The sequence below is a fragment of the Molossus molossus genome, unplaced genomic scaffold (genome assembly GCF_014108415.1).
Source record: "Molossus molossus isolate mMolMol1 unplaced genomic scaffold, mMolMol1.p scaffold_m16_p_23, whole genome shotgun sequence".
NCBI classification, from domain to species: Eukaryota; Metazoa; Chordata; class Mammalia; order Chiroptera; family Molossidae; genus Molossus; species Molossus molossus.
The window spans coordinates 5348322-5373377 of record NW_023425359.1 but is presented as its reverse complement, the minus strand read 5'-3'; the positions used below and the strand labels follow the sequence as shown (position 1 = coordinate 5373377).

General features: G+C 52.9%; 1 protein-coding gene across 1 annotated transcript in view; it reads right to left on the bottom strand.

Annotated features, from left to right (window-relative positions):
- PCNX2 (pecanex 2) overlaps window positions 1-25056 on the bottom strand; it is a 229066-nt gene that overhangs the window by 64748 nt on the left and 139262 nt on the right. Inside the window, exons 22-23 of the mRNA XM_036277465.1 lie at window positions 17548-17656; window positions 12290-12419 (exon numbers count right to left, since the gene is read on the bottom strand). Of these exons, the coding sequence (XP_036133358.1) occupies window positions 12290-12419; window positions 17548-17656 (239 nt within the window). The remainder of the gene's footprint in view (window positions 1-12289; window positions 12420-17547; window positions 17657-25056) is intronic.

Sequence of the window (25056 nt, the reverse complement as noted above, 5' to 3'; positions counted from 1 at the left end):
TGTTTGAAAGAATTTAGGAAAAACCTGAAGCAGGATCCAAGACAGGCCGATCCTATGGTTAAGCAACTGGCAACAGCTTGGGTGGGCCTGAAAGTTGGGTGGGGCGGGGCCTCAGGGAGTCACCAGGGCGGGGCAACCAGTGTGAGCCAGGTTGCTGGAGTCCCAGATATGGAGACTGTCTGTGCCCCAGGGAAGGGCTCACCAAAGGAACAAAGGCCTCTGACAGCACGTTTGTTCTGGAGAAAGCCCCCTCTCCAGCCCTCACTCTAGTGCCAAACAGCTCAGTTCTTCCCTGTATGTCTCTGGCGCCCCTCGAGCTGCCTCCCCTCCGAGCTTAGAGGGAGAGAGTCCGGTAAGTCCGTGCGCGGGCCCTTTAGGGAGCTGCCTGGGGCTCCAGCCGCCTCAGCCTCCCTGAGCTTCAGTTCCCGCTGGTTTTTCCAGCCAGAAGTGATGGGGATTCTCTTCCTGGCACTGGAACCCTGAGCGGGGCATCTGGTGTGGGACGGGGACCCCTGAGTCCTCAGGGAGGACCTTCCCAGCCGAGGTGTCCTCCTGATTTTTATCCGCCACACGTGGGTGTGGGACCAGCCTGTCCCCTCCGCCCTCCTACCAGTCTCCATGTGGCTGCTTCTTTAATTCTGTAGTTGTAGGACTTCCATTCAGCTTGATTTCAGGCGGTTTTGAATGATGGTTGTTCTGTAGTTTAGTTGTACCTTTGATGTGGTTGTGGGAGGACGCGATACCACGTTTACCTACCCGCCGTCTTGACTGGAAGTCGAGATTTTTATTTTTAACGTAGGTATTTAGAGCTATGAATTTCCCTCTGAGCACACATTTTTCTATATCCCATAAGTTTTAATATATTATATTCTTAAGTACCCATTAGTTTTAATATATTATATTCTTAAGTACTAGTGTTATTAAGTACTGGTATTAAATATATAAAGAACTGCCCAAACTCAATAGCAAAAACACAAAGAGTCCAATTAGAAAATGAACCAAGGCAAGAGTACGCATTTCCTGAACATTGTACCCCAATGGCAAATAAGCTCAGTAAAAGATGTCCAACATCATAAGCCATTAGGGACATGCAAAGTAAAACCACAAGATATCACTATACACCCATTGTCATGGCTAAAATAAACAGTAGTGAAAACACCACTATACTATCAAGGATGAAGAAACTAGATGTCTTGTACATGCTGGTGGGGGTGTACAATGGTATAACTCCTCTAAAAACTGTTTTCAGTTTCTTTAAAAACCCCCTACCACACTGCCCAGAAATTGCATTCTTGGGCAATTCTCCCAGAGAAGTGAAGATTTGTGTTCACATAAAAATCTGTAGATGAAATGTCCACAGCACCTTTATTCATAATCATCAAAACCCGAAAATAACCCAGATGTCCTTCAATGAGTGAGTTGTCAGACTGTGGTATGTCTACACCATGGAACACTACTGAGCAATAAAGAGGCAAGTTACAGACACATACAAGTACCTGCATGACTTTCCACTGAATTATGGAGTGAGCCAATCCCACGAGGTTAAAATATCGTATGCTTCCCTTCAACATTCTTAAAATGACAAAATTATGGGGACCGAGAACAGTTTCATGACTGACAGGAGTTAGGCTGGGGGTGGGGCCAGGAAGGAAGAGGGGTACTTCTAAAGGGCACCTGGAGAGATCTTTGTGGTGATGGAAATCTTGACTGTATTAGTACCTTGGTTGTGATAGTTTTGTAAGATGTTAACACCTGTTAAATGGGTAAAGGGTCATGGGGGATCCCTCTGTATGGTTTCTCTCAACTGCATGTGAATTACAACTAGCTAAAAACAATTAATTAAAAAAAAATCTCCATAGCTAAGAGCAAGTCTGAATTTAGTGACGACAATGCATTCATGGGTGATTCTCATCTCTGAACCTAACTTGCTTACATCTCAGATTGGCATTGCTTCTCCCATTCCAGCCAAAAAAAATTCGAGACGATCCAACATTTCAAATGCAGGATATGAAGTCCAACTGTTCATTCATCAGAAAGTGATAAATATTTAGGGGGTGAAAAGTGTGTCTTCCCAGTCTGCATATGCAACTAATAAAAAAAGTAATAAAAAAATTCAAGTTGCAGGCAGCTGGGCAAAGAGTCAGCCAAATAGAGAATCGCACGACTGGAGATGCAGAGGGTTATAAAGACACATAAGGATGAAATTATCAGGGCTCTGCGGGATTTCCCTCCATGTTTAACATGCCTGATCCAGGGTTTTGACTTCTGGGTGCTATATCCTTTGGTAAAAGAGATCCGTGTCATTTATTTGACAGTGTTGTATTTAGTGTCATGGGTGAAATTTCTCCTGGGGATGAAGACATTTGTTTATGATCAGTTACCAGTGGTATGCACAGAATTGGGATCGAGATGGTCCTCACGCCCAGCAAAAAGGAACGTCAGTCCCCGACAGTGGAAAGGCCTGGTGCAGCCACTTGTCTCAGGAGAGACCACCACTTGGGAGGACAAGGTCTCCAGACATGAGGCCATTTGTACATGGTGCTGTTTGTCCTCAGGGATGTGGCACTTAGCAAAGTCACAGCAGCAGATTTCCTGCTGAGACGCCTTCACCTTGCCTCTGTTTTATTCATCCCCAGAGCAGAGGAACACTGTGCTTTGCTCGCATTTGATCTTAAAATCAGTTACACATCGAGTTCAACTAAAATGATGCTCTGAATTCTACAACCATCTTGAGGCGCCTTGTCAAATCAGTTACACTGATTAAAATTATGAATGAAGAGATGTCTTCTGTGCAAGTGTTTGCACTTCTTTAATGATGACATACTCGATGCAAAATGATTCGGCCAGGAAACATCACACCATGGTAAGGCAGGGGTTGGGGGTGGGGGTCTGCAACTTTGTCATTGAACCTCTTTTCTGTTTCTAACTTGGTTTATAATTTATTAAATTACTTGAGGAGTATAAAGGAGAGTCGTTTATTTCTTCTGTTTCCCAGTTTTCTGAGTGCATAAAAAGGCAACTAAACAATGGACAGGGCTTTTGGTAGGAAATTAAAACCCAGCCATGTCTATGCCAACCGCAAAGCTAGACGGAGGGTCGCTTTAGCCTGTGACAGGCCAGTGACTCAGGGAAAGATGGACAACACCAGGTGAGTAAACCTAATGTTGGATTCCCTGCATCTATCCATCTGGGTACAGATGTTATTTTAATGGGGAAAAGAGATTAGTATTTTTTTATCCTGACAATAATTTTCAAAATCTTTTTTGAAAGTCTAAAATAGTTTGTGTCAAATCTTGGCCCTAGGAGCACAGGGGTGACAGTCATCAGGACCCCAGCTCTTCCGGGGCTCCCAGGTGTCCTCCCCTGGCCCAGGCCCCCCCAGATGGTCCTTTGCAGTGGAGAGAAACCTGGACCCTTCCCATGTGGCTCTAGAAAGCTAGGTTCTAGCATTCCGGATAGCTCTTAAAATCAGGCTTTCAAAAAGCTTCATTGCCTACCCCAACAATTTTTTAAAAACTCACTAAGAACTCTCTCTCCTACCTTTCTCCCCAAATTCAAAGAATACCTCTCTCCAAAGCCTTCCCTGTCTCCAGGGAAGAAAAATCTTCATGATACAACCTCCGAAACAAAGAAGTAAGACATAGCAAAATAGACAAGGAATATAATACATTAAATTGTCCTTATTTTGATCAGGTGACACTTTTTCTTCCTGCGTCTCCTGCAGGGGACTGTCTTCCATTGCTGGTCTTTTTTATTTCAAGACCCTTAAAGGGGAGTGTCTCCTGGGTTGTGCTTACGGAGGCGACAGCGGTGCAGACAGAGGGCAGTGCTGGTGGCCCCGTTTCCAGAGCGAGAGAACGCGGCCTCTGTTTCCCCAGTGGACTCGTCACCAGTCAGTCGGCAACTACGTGCCACGAAGCGGCCACCACATGCGAAGCCTGGGCAAAGGCTTGGCTTCCATAAAGTCGGAGTGAAGTCAGTCTTGGGAAGATGCTCAGGGAAACAAGAAAGAAGCCCCACCTGATTTCTGGAATGCGAGGGAGTGATTTTAACTGAGAGCTTCAAGTGCAGAAGCCCCTGGAACCAAAGTGGCCGCCCCAGAGCCACTGCTGTCAGTACCGGGGAGAACGTGCCCATCACTGGGAAGACCCGTGAGGTGCCTCCCTCTGCCCAACTAGTGCCCCGCGCCGTGCGCACTGGACCACACGGCTGGGTGCTCCCGCCTTCCTGTGTTTGGAGTAAATCAACCCCATCTCCAGCACTTCGCTAAAAGCTGGAGAAGCTAGGAGCCCCTCCCCGGCCTCCTGCTGTAGGAGGCTCACACCCCGAGCCATGCATCCACCTGCCTCCATCACAAAGCGCGCCCCTCTCCTGGGAGACCGGGACGCGGAGTCAGCAGCACCGGCAGCCGGGAGGCAGGTGCGCAGGTTGGAGCCCTCCCTGCAGGTGCAAGGTTAACTTCCTACTCGGCACTTTTCAAACACTCTACCTGCTCAGCACAGTGTGACAGGACCCCGAGTGAAATCATGCACACGCGTAATGACTAATAAGCTCGAACCGGTGCTATTTGAAAAATTCAACGCACTGGAGTTCCTCCAAAGCATCGTCCTTCTGGAATACATTTGCATAATCACTCACCACCACACCTGAGGCGTCACACTTTGCCCCTGGGGACGTGTGTGTGAGCTTTCTCATCTGTCGGCAAGGCGGTGGGTGGGCCACGTCCATTTAGTCTCTCAGACATGACAGCACCGGCCACAGGCCTGCATTGCGGTCGAAGCCCACGGCAGAGGAGGAAGGTGGAGGAACGTCTGCGGCTTGACCCCGGAGGTACAACAGGGGACAGGCTCCTGCTCTGGCATTCTAGACTGTTTACACCCACAGACGACATGGTGACAAAGGACATGACGGCACCCGCCACAGGCCTGCATTCCGGCCGAAGCCCACGGCAGAGGAGGAAGGTGGAGGAACGTCTGCGGCTTGACCCCGGAGGTACAACAGGGGACAGGCGCCTTCTCTGGCATTCTAGACTGTTTACACCCACAGACGACATGGTGACAAAGGTCTCACCTTTGTGCTGTCAACGAGGTATGAGGGAGGGATCCTCTCAGTAACAGTCATCACCTGCTTTTATTAGGAGTCTTCTGATCCCAAGGGACAGAAAACCCACTGGAAATGGCTTAAGCAAACTGTGGACTCCATTGGCTCCCCGGCTGAGAGGCTGATGGGCCCAGCTGGCCCCGGGGCTGGGGTGGTGTCAGCAGGAGCCATTCCCCATGTCCCTCGGCCCCGCCTCCCGGTGTTTGTGCATGCTCGGGCCAGTTCTCACCTTGTAGGGACAGGAAGACTGTGGCAGCATCAGGCTTGCGTCCCCTGCCACCAAGTCCATGTCCCACACCCCAAAGTCCCAGGCAGCAGCAAGAGCCATCCAGTGCCCTAGGTTTCAGTGTCCTCCTGATGCTGCCCTGTCAATCCCCAGACACCTCTCTCTTACGAGTGCACAGCACCCACAGTCTCAAAGTGACTCCCAAGAGTTTTAAATCACTCAGAGCTCGCACATTCGTACCTGCGCCTGAACAGCTCTGCGTCCCTGCTGGGGAGGACCCCAAAGACCATTAGCTCCTAGGAAAAGTGAGAGCATTTTTAACCCCTTTCACAGATGGCTTTGGACGGGCTGGAGGCGGCAGGCCACACCTGAAGGGATGCCCCCCTACACCTCTCTAGCTGGGGTCTGGAGCTGCGGGGACCCAGGCCGGGCTACAGCACACAACCTGGGCCCCGTGAAGGGGCCACCCCCTGAGCCCCACTGCTCCCTGGCTCGGGGCACTGGAAGCACCCAGAGGCCCCTGAGGAAGACACAAGAGAGCAGATGGCTCGTCCAGACCTTGCAAGCGGCCCTCACACGCTCTCGGACAGCCTGGAGGGGCCTCCGTGCTTCTGAGCCACGAGCCTGCGGGGTCCGTCATTGCAGTGTGGAAGCTCAGCTTCGTGGTTGTAAGAACAGTCCCGGAGGGTCCTGCTGGTTCTGACCCCACACATAGATGCAGAGGGCCGACGCGAGGTCTGGAACCCACTGTGCTTCTCAGGAGCGCTCGGGGGTGACAGAGCACCGCTGACCTCGCGGCCCGGGCCGCCTGCTCCGGGAGGGGCTGCAGGTCTCCCTCAGGGACTGAAGCAGGTGCTCTGGCCCCTGGCCTCGGGCCCTGGGCTGAGACCGCCCTCCCTTCCACACAGGGCTCCAGAAGGCACCTCTGTTTCTCGTTCTGAGCAAATGCTTCAACTGGCGCTCACTCTTCTGTGCGTGTATGTCGGGGGCATTTGAGAGGCTTCGAGACATAATGAAAAGGGCCGGGCTGGAAGAAGACCAGACCTGGGTTAGCATCCTGGCTCAGCCATGGACGTGTTCTGTGCACCTTCGCCAAGTATTTACCTTCCTGAGCTTCCCTTTTCTGATCTGTGGAAGGAAGAATGGAATCCTACGTCCACTGCGGGTGCAGAGAGCAAGCATGTCTGAGGGGGTCAGCAGGTGATGAGCAAACGCAAGGATGAGGCGCACTTGGGGGGCCCCACGCCCACTGCCTCAAGCCCACGGCTTCCTCATTAATAACCACAGGGCGGGGCCACGCACTCCTCGGGCTGGATCGGGCCCCAACAGCTCCCAGGATCTGATGCAGGAGTTCGAGACTCCTCTCTTCGGTATCTAAGTGTGTCCTGGTACTTGGTACATATTCTCAAATAAACAGGGGTGGGGGCGTTAATTGGAAGTAGAAAACTATAAATCCCTCCCTGCCTAACTGCAAAGTTAATTATCGTGATGACTTCACTGTTAGCCTATATGCACAGATGCTTCCCGCTATGTCCTTAAGAAAGAAATTTCCTTTGGAGAAGCTCAATGCTTTAAACAAAGATTTTACAGGCCGTGCTGCAAACAGCTCAGTGGGCAAAGAGCAGCCAGAACAATTCTCTCCATCCCGAAAGGGTAAAAAATAACAGGAAGTGGAGAACTTCTCTCTTTGCTGCCTCACCAAGCCAGACACCCGGCTCTGGCCTGCTCAGCGTCACCAACAGACCCTGAAGGAAGACCAGGCGGTGACCGGCACCCCGCCTGCAGGTGCGCACGTGCGGGGCTGGACAGACGAGTGGAGGCGCTGGAATCGCCCTGATGGCTCAGGAAGGCTGGGCGCCCGGCACAGCTGAGAGCTGGTGGAGTGATGTAACTTTCTGCTGTAGTGAAACATGCACACGGCTGGGATGGGGACACCTGGGCCGGCCGCACTCCGATAAAACAATTGAGAGGTTTCAGATTTTAAGAGGCACAAATGAGAACAGGACATCTAGCTCACAGGACGTCACAGGTCCCTCTACTGCAGTGACATCTGGAGCTGACTAAGCAGGGGAGGAGGAGGGTCAGCCCAGCGAACATCTGGGTGAGGGCGGCTTGGGCGCCCAAGGTCCGGACCGGTTCGCAGTCAGGGCTGCTGAGCCTCAAGGAGCGGAGGAAGGGAAGGAGAGCAGCCTCAAACCGGTGAAGGTGGGATGTGTGCGAGCCAAGAGGATGCGGGGTGCTGATCACCAGGGCAGCAAGTGTGTCTGGGTGACTGTGGAATCCCGGGACACCCCAGGGAGCAGTTGCAGCTCTGTGAAGGCCCCGGTGTGGCAGAGCACGCCCAGCAGGGCTGCCCCACTCAGGGTAGGAAGGGGCCCGGGGACCCCCTTCTGTGAGTACCCGGGGCCTGGGGGCTTCTGGTCCAAGGGTCCATCCAGCCTCACTTCTGTGTTATGAACCCAGAGGGGGCACGAGATAACGCAGCACGACTGATGTAACCCACTGAAACCAGTTGAAATGTTTTGATCACGCATTTTGCTGTCTGATAAACCGCACAACAGTGGTGCCATCGAGAGCCTGTTTTCCCTCTAAGGTAGCAGTGTCACTCACGGAGCAGACCCGGTGCAGTGACTGTGAGACATCAAAATAAAGACAGCACCCGCAGGGGAGGACGACGCCTGAGGGTACCACGGGGGGTGTGTGTGTGTGTGTGTGTGTGTGTGTGCTGCGGATGTGATGTGACCGCCATTCCAGAAAGGACTTCGGGTGGGTAGTGAGGATACATAAAGTATGTCCAGATGTGACTAAATTAAACGTTGAATGAGAGGAGCCAGAAATATAGGGAAAGAGAACCAAATAAGGGTAATAAGAATAGAAATGCTGCTCAGAGACATGACCTGCCTCGCCTGGTGTTTATGACTCTGGGAGGCGCATAGAGACAGTCATCCCATTTCACAGATGAGTTAACTGAGGCTCACAGGCTGAACAGTTTCCCAAAGACAAGTACCTAACCAAACAAATGGGCTGGGATTTTGATCAAGGTCTGAGTGGCCACAAAGCTCGACCCTCTGGTGAACCGTCGTGGCCTCAGGAAGAGCTGAGGGTGAAGTGGCACTGATCAACACCTTGATGACAAGGGCGGACCAAGGACTCAGAGTGAGCAGATGTCTTCGCGCCCAGCGACACAGGCGGATGCCTGAGTCAGAGCCCAGCACAGCGCCCTCACGCCCCTGCTTCCTGTGCGTTCAGGGACAAGGATGATGCCCAGAATGATTTAACGTCTTACAACCAATCTGGAGAATGTGACAGAAGCCATGAAAGCTGCACTTGTCTTTCAGGTGGCCGTCCACACGTCTTCTTACAGCAACGCTACCTCAGATCTTACAGACGACTTCTGACGGGTCAAAACAAAGTCAGTGTCAGTCGTCACGGCTGACGATAGTCAACTCCTTTGCAAGCAAGACCTCTTCTGAGACACCAGGGACATGAGAAAATGCTTTCTAGCCTAGACATTTGTTCCATCTGAACAGCAAAGTGGTTATCTGGTGATCGTTATGCATGAAGAGAAGGATGATACGTCATAGTATCAGCGTGTGTTTGTGAAGCTCTTGGAACACTCTGTCATGGGGGATCGATAAACAGGCACGCTCACTGCAGCGCACCAGCTACGGGCGGGAGGCGCCGGGCACAGCTCATCAAGGCCACTTGTAAAACCCTCCCTTGGCAGGAGGACACCAGTTAATAGAGACCTTTCTAACAATGGCCAGTGAAACCCAGGCTGAGATTTCCCTTCGCTTTTCCACAATGTTGTTGGACTTAATTCACTTAAGAAATGGTTCTAGAACACCTACGATGTGCACACCCACAGTCACAAGGCAAGAAAGATGCCCCGACACGGGGTGAGCACAGTCCCTCCCGATCGTGGGCAGAATTCACTGATGGCCACAGAGCACATTTACGTCCCAGAGATGATGCTGCGAGGACTCGTCCTTCACGTCCTTGAACCTCACCTCTCACCCATCGAGACATGCACCCCCCCCCCCCGGGGTGCCTGCGGAGGGGACGAGGTGAAGGCAGGGAAGGACACAGCACACGATGCTTGCCGTGGCGCCGTGTGACGCAGGCCAGAGGTGAGATTAACACCGAGGAGGGTCCACATCTGTGCTGTCCAGTCTGGCAGCCTCTGGGCACAGTGCTATTTAAATTTAAGTTAATGAACATGAAATAGAATTAAAGATTCAGTTCCTCAGTCACACTAGGCCTGTTTCATTAGCCACACTTGCCGGTGGAGCTACCATGTTGGACAAGACAGACAGACAGACATGGGGCATCTCCGCCAGCACAGATCTGTGGGCCGGGGCTGGCCTGGGCGGTATTTCTCCTTGTTCCTCAGTTAGCAACGAGCCTCATGGGCTTCTGAGACAGGACCTAACCTGGCCCTTCGAGAGCGCTAGAGAGCAGGTTAGTTAGGAGGCAGGAGACAGGTGTGTCCCCCAGGGAGGAGCTGCGCGGGGAACCGGAAAGCGCAGATTTCAAGACAACCCTGGGAAGAGACTGGCCACAGTTATAGGTAGCTGGTGATTCACTTATTGGTTTCTCGGAGTATTAAAATGGTTTCATTACATGGAGGGCTCACTGGAGACTCGCAAAACCCAAAGCCAGCTTTCAAAGGCCTGGAAGAAAAACCAGAGGACTGGAAAGGGAGGGCACCGTGGGGACACGAGCTCACGAAGCTCCAGAGGGGTCTTTAGCTGGCCTTTTAAAGTGATGGGACAACTGGTAAACAATGAAAGAGAATCAGTGACGTGAACTGACCACTCCTGTGCGTCAGACTGAAAAACATGTGATGAGACCAGCTCCAGGGGCACGGTCAAGGAAGAACAGAAGTGACCAGTATTTGAAGTAAAAGCCAGCAGTGTGAAATAGACAGAATGAGCTTTCCAGAGCCTTCCCAGGCATCCAGATGCGATTCCCTGCCCTTTGCTTTCCTGGTGCCCACCACTCCCCCTGCCCTGGGCTCCACCACTGGTCTTTTAAGCAGAGGGGCTCTGTATCAGGAACCCCTCCCCCATCCACCCCCCAGTGGGACTCAACACTTCCCCCAACTCGACTCCTTCAGAGAGACCTGGTCAAGGCTGGACACCCTAATACGCACCCACAGGTGGGAGCCCATGGGCCGTCTGCCCGAAGGTGGGCCCTCCCACCGGCACGGTCTGCTCAGCCTTGGACACAGCAGAGCCGAGTCTGTGAGACTGAATGAAGAGACAACCCTGCCCTGCAAGCCCAGGCTGAGCCACCCAGAGCCCGCGGTGTGCTGGGGCCTCCCAGCAGGTGGCTCCATCAGAAAGCCGCCCGGAGCAGGGAGGTTAGGGCGCCGCCTGCAGTCAACCCTCCCATGGTGTCTCATCCCCGGTCTCTGGGGCAGCGAACCCCTCCCAGCTCGGGGATGTGGGCTGCTTATACCAAGTCCTCTCGGGCTGGAGAGCGGTTCCCAGCCCATCTGAGAACAGGGGACAGGGAGGACTCTTCAGCTCTGAGGATCAGGCTTGAAACATCGAGCACTTTCCTGCAGCCCAGAGCACGGAGAGGCCCCTCTTTTTATTCCCGGCGTCTGTGCTTTCCGGGGCGTGATTTTCAGAGCTCCAAAAAGGTCCCCTAACGGGCTTTTCCCAACAAGCTTAAAGACAGCTAGCGCTGGGGTTCCCTTTCACTCCCTGGCTCTGGGAATATACGTGGTGTCTCTTCAGACAAATGCAGAGGGGCCTCCTCTTTATGTGTGCAGCTCGAGACCACTTCACGTGTCCCGCAGAGAGCCCCGGCGCAGAGGAACACGCGGCCCGACCTCCTCCCGGTCTCGGCGCTGGCTGCCGTGGGTGCTTCGATGGGTTCCTTGTCCCCGGGCCCCTCCCTTGAGCTGCGGGGGTTGTGATGGACACAGGCTGTCAGCTGTGCCGCGGGGACAGAGGCCAGTACACAGAGGTCAGAGAGCAAGCGGACCCCCGCAGGCTCAGCGGTGCTTCCTGTCTGCCAGACCCCGGTCCAGGTGCTTTACGTCTATGAAGCCCCCGCCCCGTGTGCCCCGTTTCACAGAAGAGAGCTAGGCCTGAGGTGACCCGGCATTGGTGGTAGGTGTGAGCCCAGGCAGGCTGGAGACCCTACGACCTCTCCCAGGGGTGCCATTTACATCCACATACACCCTCTGACGAGGATCAAAGTCACAGACGCCCTAACTCAGCGTCGGCCTCCGTGCAGCATGAAGCCCGAGGTGCGCACAGCGTGGAGCCGCACAGAGGGGCTCAGGCTCCTGGGGAGCTGCGCAGGTGTGGCTGGAGGATCAGGGCCCAGGAGATCGAGACGGGGTCCTGCCGACACGAGGAAGCTCGGCCCCGGCTGAAGCCGCGGCCGCTCTCAGGCCCTCCACACACACGGCGAGGCCCTGAAAGCCACAGTAAGCGTTCCTCCTCTCTCCTCGTCCTCCTGGCTGTTTGCTGGCGGAAACGCATGACCAGCCAGTCCAAACAGTCAAGAAAAGTGCATAGATCATGTTCTGGAAGTTCAGTGGTGCTCAGAAAATCGGTGCTCTCTTCTGTGTTGAGCTGCAATGCGTGTACGCAGAACGTGACACGCATGTTTAGAACACTCGACTCGTGCCTTCGGGGCTGCCCAGGCGTGTCAATGACATGACGAGGGCTCAGCACTCTTTCCCGGGAGCGGCGCGGGCATTCCCGGGATAACTCACCTTCCTTCCCAACCGGGAAACCTGGACTAGCTCCCAACTGCAGACTTGTGCTCAGTCATTTTGAGTCCCTGAATGGGGGGCACCCATGAGACACAGCCTCTCCACCCAGCCCCCCACCGAGCAGAGCAAAGCAAGGAGCCTGGGCCTCTGCGAGGGGCCAGGTCAGGAGCCTCCGGAAGCATACATCTTAGCGAAGCAAGTTAGCATCAATTGTAGGCTCTTACTTGTAGTTTTTCTCCCAGAATTTCACTGGCCTGACATACGAAGTGATGAAAATGACACTCCCGAGAAACGGGCTCAGTGGCGTAGAAAAGATCGACGTGGCAAACGTCTGAAAGAAGAGTAAGGCAGAATCTGGAAATTTTGAGTTAAGGAAACATTTTTTTTCATTGTTCTATTTCTAAATATCATTTAAGATTTTGACTAGTTTACAGTGAAGCCGTTTTCTCACCAAGAAAAGAAAGAAGGGCACCTCCAGCTACGTATTCGGAACAGTAACACGTTGTCGCATCCTGCGAGGTCTCATCTCACCACCTTGACATCGAATGATTCTCATGAAAACCCAGCGGTCTCGGTGTGACTCATGGCAAAGATGTACTATCTCAGGTTTGAAAACAACGGTGTCCTTTTTCTAAGATATCATTTGCTGAACAAAACATGTGGTGGCACATTTACTAAAGCACTAAGTAGTTTTATAAATAATTGAAATGAAATTATACTTTTTATTATTAATTTTAAATATGTTTGTACAGATTTTTTTTTTTTAGGAAGAGGAAGGCAGAGATAGAAACATGACCAGCTGCCTCCTGCACGCCCCCTGCTGGGGATCGAGCGTGCAACTCGGGCATGCGCCCTGACGGGAACTGAACCAGGACCTCAGTCCATGGGCGGATGCTCCATCCACTGAGCCACACCAGGGCTTCGATTACACTTCCAAAAATAGATCAGTAGCATTGTTTGGGAAGGTAGCATCTCTGTTCCTCAAAGAATCTTTCCCCACTATTCAACAAGAGTCTGTTCTTTATTATAAACTGAATCCAAATGCCTCCCATTTTTAGGTTATAAGCCAAAGACGTCAACACGTGAAGTCAGAGGCTGCTGTGGGAAACCGCACCTTTGCACTGTGTACGGGTTTCTCACTTACTGCCCTGCCTCACTTTTCTGCACCCCAGTTGATACACACTGGTTCAATACTGAAAACAGCATGGCTATGACACTGGTCTCTGGAAATCCGGGGGAGGTGCCGTTAGGGCTGGTCGCTCCCCATTCTCACTCCACCATCAGGGAACTTCTTCCAGCTGCCAATCACTCCGCCATCAGTGGTGCAGGGGTGGGGGCGGGACCTGCGGTCGGAGGAGCAAGAGGGATTGCGGTGGCCAAGGTTACAGCCAGAGGAGACCACCCGGCCTCACGTATACATGCTGTTCCTTGCCTCCTGACTGATCTCCCAGGCTGCCTGCCCACCTGGGAGGGGACATGCCCCTTTCTTACCACTGTGCAAACCAGGCCTTATTTCTCCAGCCCCTGCGCACAGAGGGAAGGAAATGCCGGGCACAGACATGAGCAACAGGAACACAGAAGGGCCGCAGGCCCCGCAGTGCCGTTCACACCTCGCCGGTGGCTTGGCTCAGGTATGTGACAGGGAGAGGTGGAGGTGGGACTATCAAGCCCCCCTTACACGCACACAGACAGGGGAGTGGGCGTGTGCTGTCCACGGGCACGTCCCAGTGTCCTCACAGACCGACGCTCAGGGTTTGCTTCGAGGGGAACCGTTTCTTTAGTGTGTCCTGCTGTTTACACCTTCAGGAATGAGATGACAGCTCCTCCACGGAAAACCCACTCTGGTGGCGAGTGGTATGGGCACCGACGACACCTCTGTCGTGCTGCAACTTACGGCCGATGCCTTTTACCTTGCCCGGGTGCTCACGGAGACCCAGGGAGCACTACACGACTGTGAGACCTATTCTCACCCATCAGTTTCCTGTTCATCTGAAAGCTGAACGTGTTTCAACACCCAGGTCACAAACACTGCAAATACATGACACCCCTGTTACCGGAAGAAAGGGACCTGCGTGGGACACGTCGTTGAATAAAAGGACTGAAGCAATGTGCGGAGGCCGGTGGGTTTCCAGGGGCTCCCGGTGGGAGGCAGGTGCGTCTGTACCACCAGGGACAGGGCGCGTGGGCCCGCAGGAGAACCGGGACAAGGCCAAGCGGGCCAGGCCGGGCAGGACGCTGCAGGGGCTGGCTTTGCTCTTCCTTTCAATTCCCAACAGGTCCCCAAAGATTATGTTGTCCAGGTTATAATGTCAGAGACAGCTACCCAGAAACTAAGGGCCAAGGGAGGAGGAGAGCAGGGTCCGTCTACAGGTACAGCTCACTGTGGAAGAGGAGGAAAGGGAATGACAGGTCAGGGGGAGGGCAGAAGGGAACAGCTGGTCTCAGGTTATTTTACTTGGGGATGATCAATAGAGAAACACAGCACGCTCGGGGCAAATACTAAGCCTGTGACCATGATCCCGAAGGCAGTGACGAGAAACGGGGACCAGAGACAGCGGGCACATGCTGCCTCTCATTTCCTACCAGGAGAGCCAAGAGCTCAACCCAACAGGTCAGCGGTAGCACCGATCAAAGCTTCTTTGTGTCTGAGCACACTGAAAATGACAACAATGTCAATACTTCAAGTTAAAAAACAAAATCAGTAGAAGCTCAAAAGGAATAGAAAGCAGCCATCCCAATATGCACACTTAGCAGAGGTAATCTGGCTGAGTCTGTCTAATTATCAGAAGGCAGTGGACTTGCATGGTCTCTGCACACATTAAAAGGGTGAATATTCCTGTCTTTCCCTGGGGGTTACAAACTCAGAAATTGGCGGAGGCTACCGAGGGAGAAAACATGCTAGAACTGGAAAAAGCCATTTACTAAACAGTGCCCCGCTGGCCTGAAAGCTAATTCAATTCCCAAACAGAGCAAATTAGTCCTCTCTCCAAACAGGATGGAACCCACAGCTTCTTAATAGAGTGATGAAATAATTAACATTTCAAAATTACTCAAGATCCAGGGCTGGCATTTAGGATCCTGATAGCTTCGCCTCGATGATCTATCTATCCCATTTCCGAAACTCTTGATCCCATCTTGTCCTGCTCGGTGTGACGCTAGACTCCAAACAGCAATGCCTGCCACTGAGCAAGGGTGGGGAGGTGTCCTTGGATGATGGGAGGGCAGCGAAGGCCTGTCGGCCGCCCACAGCTGCAGTGCCAGGATGCACGGTCCCCTGAAGGGAGGAGGTGGGTGTCACCAGAGAGAGTTCTAGGAACACAGTGTGGAGACTGAGTATTCCCAGTAGAACTACCAAATGCCCAACAGAACCACAGCTCAGATGGGTTTACTTTCTTAAGAGAATGAGTCTACCTGTTCTTAGATTTAACATGCACTGTGTGCCATCTGAGATACATGCTAACGCGGCATTTATTTTTTAGCAAATGCTGAAGGCAGATAGGATGTGCACACACATTGGACAGGGAGCAGAAAAGTCTCCCACGAGGAGTCAGCAGCAGCCCTGGCCCCTCCTAACAAGGAGAAGGAAGCCCCAGAAGAGCCCCAGACCTCCTGAGACCAAAGTGAGGACAGAGTGGGAATCACAACTCGGGGTTTTCAATTCTTCATGCGCCCCCTCAACTGCAAACTGGCACTGATCTAATCGTTTTCATTTAATAACGGCTTTAACTTCTGGACAGGCTGCCTTAGACACACTTCAGAAATGAATGAAACCCCTCGCCCTTCGCCTCACCGTCTTCTGCGAGAGGCCGGATTACGTGCGGAAGTGACTGGAGCCACAGTGACTGCGTTAGCGGGCGGGGCGGACACACGCTCACGCTTCGGCTGCTGGTTTCCCTGCCCTGTTCTGCCGAACACCCTGGAAACACTTCAGAAACACAGTGCAGGTCTAAGAATAGGAACGCGGAATAATGGGGTATGCTTTAAAACGTTTCTTTAACAGATAAATCTGGAGGAGAGCATTTTTGAAATTGGAAAAAAAATCTAGAGCATGGTGTCACCTAGGATGCTCCCGAGAATATCGCCGTCCCTGGCCACAGCGTCCGGCCCCAGGGCTCCTTAGAGTGCACACCAGAGGAAGCCGAGCAGTCCTCGAAACGAGCCGATAGCACCCACAACAGGGCCTTGAACTGGGGTCACACACATTGGGGGATTTACCAGGGAGGCGTGTGAAGATGGGGATCCCGGGATCCACCCCTGCACTGTGGTGTTCAGAGTGTGTGCCAGGCTCAGGATCTATTTGGCGAACTCCTCCAGGGGTTCGGTGCAAGCGGCCCTGGGCCACATTCTGGGAAACACAGATTCAGAAAGTATGAAATCAGAGAGAAGGAAAACCTCTGAGGGCAAATTGTAGGCCTAAGTCTAGGATATTTTTGTTTAATCGCTTTCTTTTTTTTGATTAAAAAATATTTTTTCTTTATTGGTTTTAGAGAGAGAGGAAGAGAGAGATAGAAACATCGATGAGAGAGAACATCGGTTCACTGCATCCTGCATGCCCCCGACTGGGGATTGGCCCACAACCTGGGCACGTGCCCTGACCGGGAATCGAACTGGCAACCTCTTGGTGCAGGTCGACACTCAGCCACTGAGCCACGCCTATTGAGCTGTTTAATCTCTCTTTTCAAGAGTATTTTATATTCCTTTCTCTGTCTCCCTCGCCCTCTTTCTATCAACCCATACACATGCTCCTTCTTCCCCCTCCCCCACCACACACACATACGCACATGCACACGCATGCATGCATTCACACATGTATACTCCTCTCTCCTCATGCACACTTTACTGCAGCAAGGCGATCTTTAGAAGGAGCAGCTCAAATTTGTTTTGAAGTATATTAAAACTAATTCTCATGATGAAACACTTAAAAACATACAAGGACATCCAAGGAAAGTGCAAACGATGAAATTAGGCTCCTCGGCTAATAGCAACTGCAAAACAAAACCACGGGTGATTTTTTTCAGTCTTCAGAATGTTGGAGTGATTCTGTTTGCACCCAATTCTGGGTTTTGAATATTATTAAGTATATTACAAGCAAACTATATCATAATACAATGTTGCCTAATCTGTAATAATATCAAATACTAGCAAATAATATCAACTGTGTCTACAATGTTTAAATACAGCAAATTGATTTGCACCATTTTGCACGAGTCAACGGAACCATGGAAGCGGTAATTTTCCATCTGAAAGAGAATACCCGCATGCAGATCTGGGCATGGGGAGCGGGAGAATCAGAACTAAAGTCACTCCTGGCTATGCATTAAGAAGCAGGAGGAACCTGTCTTACAGCTGAGTGGCCTAAGGGGACCCAGGGTGCCTCCCGTCCCCACTGACTGTATCGTAAAGACCTGGGGGTCCGTGGGTTGCCGGGCCCACGGAAAGCTGCGCCCAGGAGACGTGGACGCGGTAGCAGTGGAAAGGATACGCGGGACCGCAAAGAGCTGGGCAAACACGTGAAACGAAGAACCCCAGGCCATCTGCCAAGGAGCCACGTATGCCATGACGAACTGTAACTTCTGAAGCAGGTCCCTGAGCTGGAAGCGAAAGGAGAAAAAGAGTCGTCAGAGGTGACAGCCACCGCGGCAGTGGCGTCCAGGTCCTTTGAGCACACGCGGGTTACGGTTCGGAAGGGGCGGGGTAACGACTGTTGGCCCCTCAGTCTTGTCCTTTGTCCTTCACGCAAGGCGAGCGTCTCAAGGAAGTTTCACAATAGCCATGAGGTGGTCAGAAGAAACCTGGTGTAGTCGGATCTCACCAGGCTGATTATTTCGGCCGAGAGATCCACACAGCGTGTCTCTGCGCATCCCTTGGAGAAACACACAGGTGGGCCTTCCTCCGTCAGCTGGGTCATGCGGAGGGAGATCCACACTTATCATCACGGACACGGCCCAAGTGTCTGTGTGTTAGGTCCATCTTTGCTGTTCAGCTGCTCTGGGTGGGAAAACAGCTCCAGAGCACTGGATTACAAGCTACAAGTACTTTAGACACCAACATGGGGTGTGGAAATTGTCACATCTGCCAGACAAGCCAGCACAGGAAACAACTGAGTTCTCGGGAGAAGCAGAGGGTGGAGAGAAGAGACCTTATGTGGACTAAGAGTGAACACGAAGGGCGAACGTGCTCCGTGACCTTGGCTGGAGGTCCAGAACGTGAGTGTGCGGAGGAGGACGGGAGTGTGCGGAAGGACAGGGAGTGTGCGGAGGAGGACGGGAGTGTGCGGAAGGACAGGACGGGGAGTGTGCGGGAGGACGGGGAGTGTGCGGAGGAGGACGGGAGTGTGCGGAAGGACGGGGAGTGTGCGGAAGGACGGGGAGTGTGCGGAGGAGGAGGGGAGTGTGCGGAGGAGGACGGGAGTGTGCGGAGGAGGACGGGTGAGTGTGCGGAGGAGGACGGGGAGCGTGCGGAGGAGGACGGGGAGCGTGCGGAGGAGGACGGAGAGTGTGCGGAGGAGGACGGGAGTGTGCGGAAGGACGGGGAGCGCGCGGAGGAGGACGGGGAGCGCGCGGAGGAGGACGGGGAGCGCGCGGAGGAGGACGGGGAGCGCGCCGAGGAGGGCGGGGAGCGCGCGGAGGAGGACGGGGAGCGCGCGGAGGAGGGCGGGGAGCGCGCGGAGGAGGACGGGGAGCGCGCGGAGGAGGACGGGAGCGCGCGGAGGAGGACGGGGAGCGCGCGGAGGAGGACGGGGAGCGCGCGGAGGAGGACGAGGAGCGTGCGGAGGAGGACGGGGAGCGCGCGGAGGAGGATGGGGAGCGTGCGGAGGACGAGGAGTGTGCCGAGAAGGACGGGGAGCGCGCGGACGGGGAGCGCGCGGAGGAGGACGGGGAGCGCGCGGAGGAGGGGACGGAGGGATGCGCGCGGAGGAGGGACGGGGCGCGTGCGGGAGGGAGGGGAGGTGCGGAGGAGGACGGGGAGCGCGCGGAGGAGGACGGGAGCGCGCGGAGGAGGACGGGGAGCGTGCGGAGGACGGGGAGTGTGCCGAGAAGGACGGTGAGGAGCACAGCCCTAGGGGAGACCCCTGCCTCGTCGAGGGATGACAACAAACCCCAGATGCCTGCGTCGCCTGTGGTCACTCCTACATGGAGTCAGTAAGTAAACCACCAGGGTGTCCCCCAGACCCCACATCCACTCTCCATCCACACGGAATGTTCCAGACCGAAGCTCCTAGACTGGTTAGCGTACAAGATAATAAATACACTCACCAAGGCCGTGATGCAAAGAGAAAAGAAATCAGAAGCCTTAGTTATGCCCCTTGGGTGCTGCGGAGAACGTCAGAAGCACAATGAAGAGAAGGCGAGGTCGGAAGTAGGACCACGAGGGAAAGGTCCGAGGACCCAGCCCTTGAGGGAAAGGCCAACCTCTGGGCTTTGGAACCGAAAAACGAGGTTCCTCTCTCTGGGTTGTTCTACCAACATGTGATGAGGTACCACGGGTAACCAGAACCCTCTCCAAATCTCTCTCTCACTTTTCTTGTCCCATCAGGGCTCACAAATATGCTGCTGTTGGAGAAAAGCTTCAAAGTAGAATGAACATTGTCGGGCAGGCCACTCCAGGGCCAAGAGAAACATTCTCTCAAAACACAGCCAACGTGGGACTCTTGGGAGTGCAGGCACCTGCTTACGTATTGGACCCCAGGGCCTGCATGTGTCCACCAGGGACTCTAGTCACAGACCAGTGAGGAAGAGGGAGGGGCAGGGAGAAGGGTGAGGAGATGACGGGGGAAGGGGAGGAGGGAGAGGGGAGGAGGGAGAGGGGAGGAGGGAGGGAGTAGGGGGAAGGGGAGGAGGGAGAGGGAGGAGGGAGGGAGGAGGGGGGAAGGGGAGGAGGGAGAGGGGCAGGAAAGAAGGGAAGACAAAGGGAGGGCAAGAAAAGGAAAAAATGAAAGAGATGATACGGTTAGAACTGAGAACTGAAATGGAATCTGAATTCTGGGGAAGAAAACCAGATGTTGCCCTGGCCGGTTTGGCTCAGCAGTAGAGCACTGGCCCACAGACCAATGAGTTGCGGGTTCGACTCCAGTCAAGGGCATGTACCTTGGTTGTGGTTCGTCCCCGGCCCTGGTCAGGGTCCTGCAGGAGGCAGCCAGTCGATGTGTCCCTCTCACATCGATGTTTCTCACCCTCTCCGTCTCTCTCCCTCCTACTCTATCTGAAGATAAATAGAAAAATATCCTTGGGTGAGGATTAAACAAAAGGAAAGAAAGAAAACCAGATGTTTGTTTTTGCTGATGAGTTCACTTCCTCCACGCTTGCATCCGTCCCAGCTCCTCCAGAAAGGCCACTCGGTTTCGATCCTGGGTGGGAGTTGGCTTCCTGAATGCGTCCTAGATGGGTCGCCACAGCTCCCAGAGCCCGGGCGGCCGCAGCCGGGAGGACGGCTGTTTACTCTGATGCCAGTCTGAGGTCACATCTCTTAGGTTCACACAAAAACAGTCTCTCCCCAGCACCGTGTTTGTAACCAATCAATCCACAGGGGACTTGGACTGAACTTCAAGACTGACAGTTTGAACACAGACTCAAACACGTAAATCACCTCTGTTAAAAGGTTTCTAATGGCCAAGATCATCCTCCCCCCACTAACACAGCCAGAGGGAACATGCTAATTACAAAAGGGAAGATATTCCAACACACGAGTCCGGAGTTCACCACAAGCAGAAGTCCTGAGACGTGGTGCTGGGTGCTCTTGCACCGACGTGCGCACGTGTGTGTACCCAGACTCTGCAAGACGAAACACCTCTGCATTCAACAGCTCTGGTCACCCCACTGAGAATTCTCAGTCTATTCATTAAGAATTAACCGGTGACTCATGCCTCGGTGAAAACTGCAAGCATAAACGAGATTATCTTATGTGATGTATGGCCCCTCAAATACCCTAAAAATGAATCATGGGTGCTCAGGGTATGACTATATCCTGCGAGGTTTTTAATCCACCTTCTCAAAAAGCCCATAACTAGGTCAGGCCCAGCAACTACAATCAGACAGGCAGCCCCAGGGAAAGCCTCATCTGCAAGTTTAAAGCTCTAACAAGTTCGACTCTGCTGCATCATGATTAAGTGAATCTATTGCAATTATTTGTGCTTAGCACAGCAACCTGCATCACACAGAAGCCAAGCCGGTGTTCAGAGCCGCGCTCTCGCTCTACCTGCAGCAAGGCCCAGGCATCCCTGCTCCTTGCCTATGTCTCTCAATGCCTTGTTCCCCCCCAAACACGGTGAAGAATAAAACACAAGCTTTGTAAAAGATGGGCAAATGCAGCGCAGAGAACAGGCCTGGGTTCTCAGTCATGGAGGAGCCAGCTCCATGTATGTGAGATCCCCCAGCACAGGGCTCAGGACTCAGCACTCCCCATGAAGCCCCAGACGGCACGTGAGATCCCCTCAACACAGGGCTCAGCACCCCTCCACGAAGCCCCAGACGGCACGTGAGATCCCCCAGCACAGGGCTCAGGACTCCTCCACGAAGCCCCAGACGGCACATGAGATTCCCCCCAGCACAGGGCTCAGGACTCCTCCACGAAGCCCCAGACGGTACGTGAGATTCCCCCCAGCACAGGGCTCAGCACCCCTCCACGAAGCCCCAGACGGCACGTGAGATCCCCCAGCACGGGGCTCAGCACTCCTCCACGAAGCCCCAGACGGCACGTGAGATCCCCCAGCACGGGGCTCAGGACTCCTCCACGAAGCCCCAGACGGCACGTGAGATCCCCCAGCACAGGGCTCAGGACTCCTCCACGAAGCCCCAGACGGCACGTGAGATCCCCCAGCACAGGGCTCAGGACTCCTCCACGAAGCCCCAGATGGCACGTGAGATCCCCCAGCATGGGGCTCAGCAGCCCTCCATGAAGCCCCAGATGGCACATGAGATCCCCCAGCATGGGGCTCAGCACTCCTCCACGAAGCCCCAGACGGCACGTGAGATCCCCACAGCACAGGGCTCAGCACTCCCCACGAAGCCCCAGACGGCACGTGAGATCCCCCAGCACAGGGCTCAGCACTCCTCCACGAAGCCCAGGACGGCACGTGAGATCCCCCAGCACAGGGCTCAGCACTCCTCCACGAAGCCCAGATGGCACGTGAGATCCCACAGCACAGGGCTCAGCACTCCTCCACGAAGGCCCGGACAGCCGTGCGTGGACACGGCGGATATTAACGCGGCACAACGTTCGAGAGCATGGACTCCAGGGCACAGGGGCCCGGATCTGAACGTGAGGGCACTGTCTGGATTTGAACCCAGCTCCCACCCACCGTAGGATGATAACAGCACCTCCTCAGTGCCGTCTGAGGATTACCTGACTTCATCTTTAAGGGTGTAGAGCAGTGCTGGTAACTAAGTGCGCTGTTAAAGTTTGATAAATAAGTACGAGAACAAGTCTTATTCTGAGGATGACCTTGGCTCACAGTGGGAAATGCTAAAGCCCCCTCCAAACAACTGAAACACACCAAGTCCAGCTCGTCCTACTCTCCAGGGAGGAAGCCAGACGCACAGGGGCCACGTGGGCCGCTGAGGACAGACGGGGAGGTACTGGCTCGTGGGGTATTTCCACCCCAACCCCTTCCCACACCTCCTGGAGGCTGTGAGCCTTGTGAAGGACAGCAGCAGGACACCCTGCCCCAGAAGGGGTCTTCCCCCAGGCCGTGCCGCTGACAGCAGAGGGGCAGGGTCCCAGTGTGGACACGACAAAGTGTGGGCAGCCACGCCCAGGGACCCCTTCTCCATGTGCACCGTGGTGAGGGGCTCCGCTCTGTCCTGGGGGCCTTTGCAGTACAAATGCCCACTAACCGAACACGATGCCGCCCTACAAGCCTGGACACACTCACGTGGATCTCGAAAAAATAGGCCATCGGGTCACCTGAGCTTCTCGAATGCAAAGCTCCGAAGATTGATATGGCTTGCTTGTTTGATTCCCCAGTGCATGACCCGGGTTAAAAAGACTCGACTTCATAGTTTCCCTTTATACTTTGTTGTTCTTTTTAAGGGTGAAAAAATGAAAAATGTGTATGTCAAAAAATAACGTGTAAGCACAAAAGAAAACCTAAATATCCATCATTCATTAGAAGCACATGTGAAGATGCACTTTAGGCATCATATTAGACCTCTATGTAAAATAATAAAGCACACAGATAAGGTTTAATAAAACACCACCACCAACACCTTTCTCGTCAGCACTGCCGATGCAATGTGACATTCCACTGATGTCCTTACATAGAAGCCCCATTTAGATCAGCGATGAACTTGGATCTTAGACAGTTTGAGGCCTCTAATTTTATGGAGCTTATCTCATTCCTAACATTCTGCTTGTAAGATCGTAAATCTCAGCCCCGTTAAAGCATAATAAGCCTCATAAGTTACCCAAGTACGACTGTAAGGGAAAACAAAGTCATTTGGGTCTTTTGTGCTGAAAAACAAAAACTATAAAAAGAGGAAAGGAAGTCACAAGTAATTCTGGCCGTTTCCCAAAAGAAAACACCATAAATACTCTCATTTCGAATGACCTATTTTGGAAATATCTTTCCAATTAGGCATAGACATGCTGCTGTATCTCTGCTATGGATGGGACGTGCAATCGGCATGAATTCACAGCCCTCTTCAGAGAGTGTCACAAAATAAAGGTGACCCCAACACGTTTCCGCGCGCAGACACCCTGCAATCAGACCCACGCCGTCTTCCCCTGGGGGCTCCTCCCAGTGAAATCACTCACCGTCACCGACTGTCCCTGCCCTGGGCCTGGTCCCAGGACGCACACAGTCATCATCACTTGGCTGCAGTGGATCTTTCCCTCCCAACCCCAGTGCCACCTTTTCTCCTGCTGCAGCTTCAGGAGCCTCCCAGATTAGTTCTGTCACTTGTCTTTCTTTTACTTTTATTTTGAATTTTGTTGTCAGATGGAGCTCATTTCCTTCTCCGAAAGAATGCATTTCAGAAAACTTCACACCACCTTTGTAATGACCAAGGTTTGACTTGCAGGGAGAAGGCTCAGGGGAGCTCGGACACCGGCCGCCCCACTCAGGGCGAGCGGAATTCACGGTGGGCGACGCAGAGAAAGAGGCTCTGGAGCAGCTGGGGGGGGGGCAGAAAAGGTGGGGGCACAGCTGGGGGTTCAAGGGGAACAGGTTAACGAATTCAGGAGCAGTTAAAGCCAGGAACCAAAGAATTTGGGAAAACTATCAGACATCTGAGGCAAAGGTAGTGACGTGGGGAGTAGGAAAAGCTCAAGATGGACTGGGTGGAAATGGAGGCCTTGTGCTGAAGGACGAGAAGCACAATACTTGATTTTCAAAGCACTAAAGGGAAAAAGGGGATCAAAGAAAGTCCATTTCATCAATGAAAGGCAAGAAAGAAGTGGTGGGGGTGGGGGAAATAAAGAAAATCACACACATGGAACAAACAATATCATGATAGAAAAAACACATCAGGCCCAGCCGGTGTGGCTCACTGGACTGAGTGTCGTCCCAGGGACGGAGAGGTCCCAGTGTGATTCCTGCTCAGGGCACATGCCCAGGTTGTGGGCTCGATCCCCAGTAGGGGGCGTGCAGGAGGCATTCTCTCTTGCATCAATATTTCTCTCTCTCTCTCCCTTCCTCAATCTTTAAAAAAATCAATAAAAAGATATTTTTTTTAAAAAAGAAAAACACATCAGTAACTAGTAAACAGATAAAATCTGCCTATTAAAATATACAGGTTCTCAGTCTGTATTAAAAAGAAAAATCTTGCTTTTATAGTTGCTTTATAGGAAGTACTCAAATGACCTAGAAAGTTTTAGATAAGAGAATGAACAAAACAATATCAGTTAAATTCTAATTGAAAGGAAGTTTGCTTATCTATATTAATATTAGCCAAAATAGACTTTTACTCTAAAAAATAAATAAATAAAAAGCAGTACATATGATAAAAGGAAGTGTCACCAGTAAGATAAAATAACTGGAATGTATATACTGAAC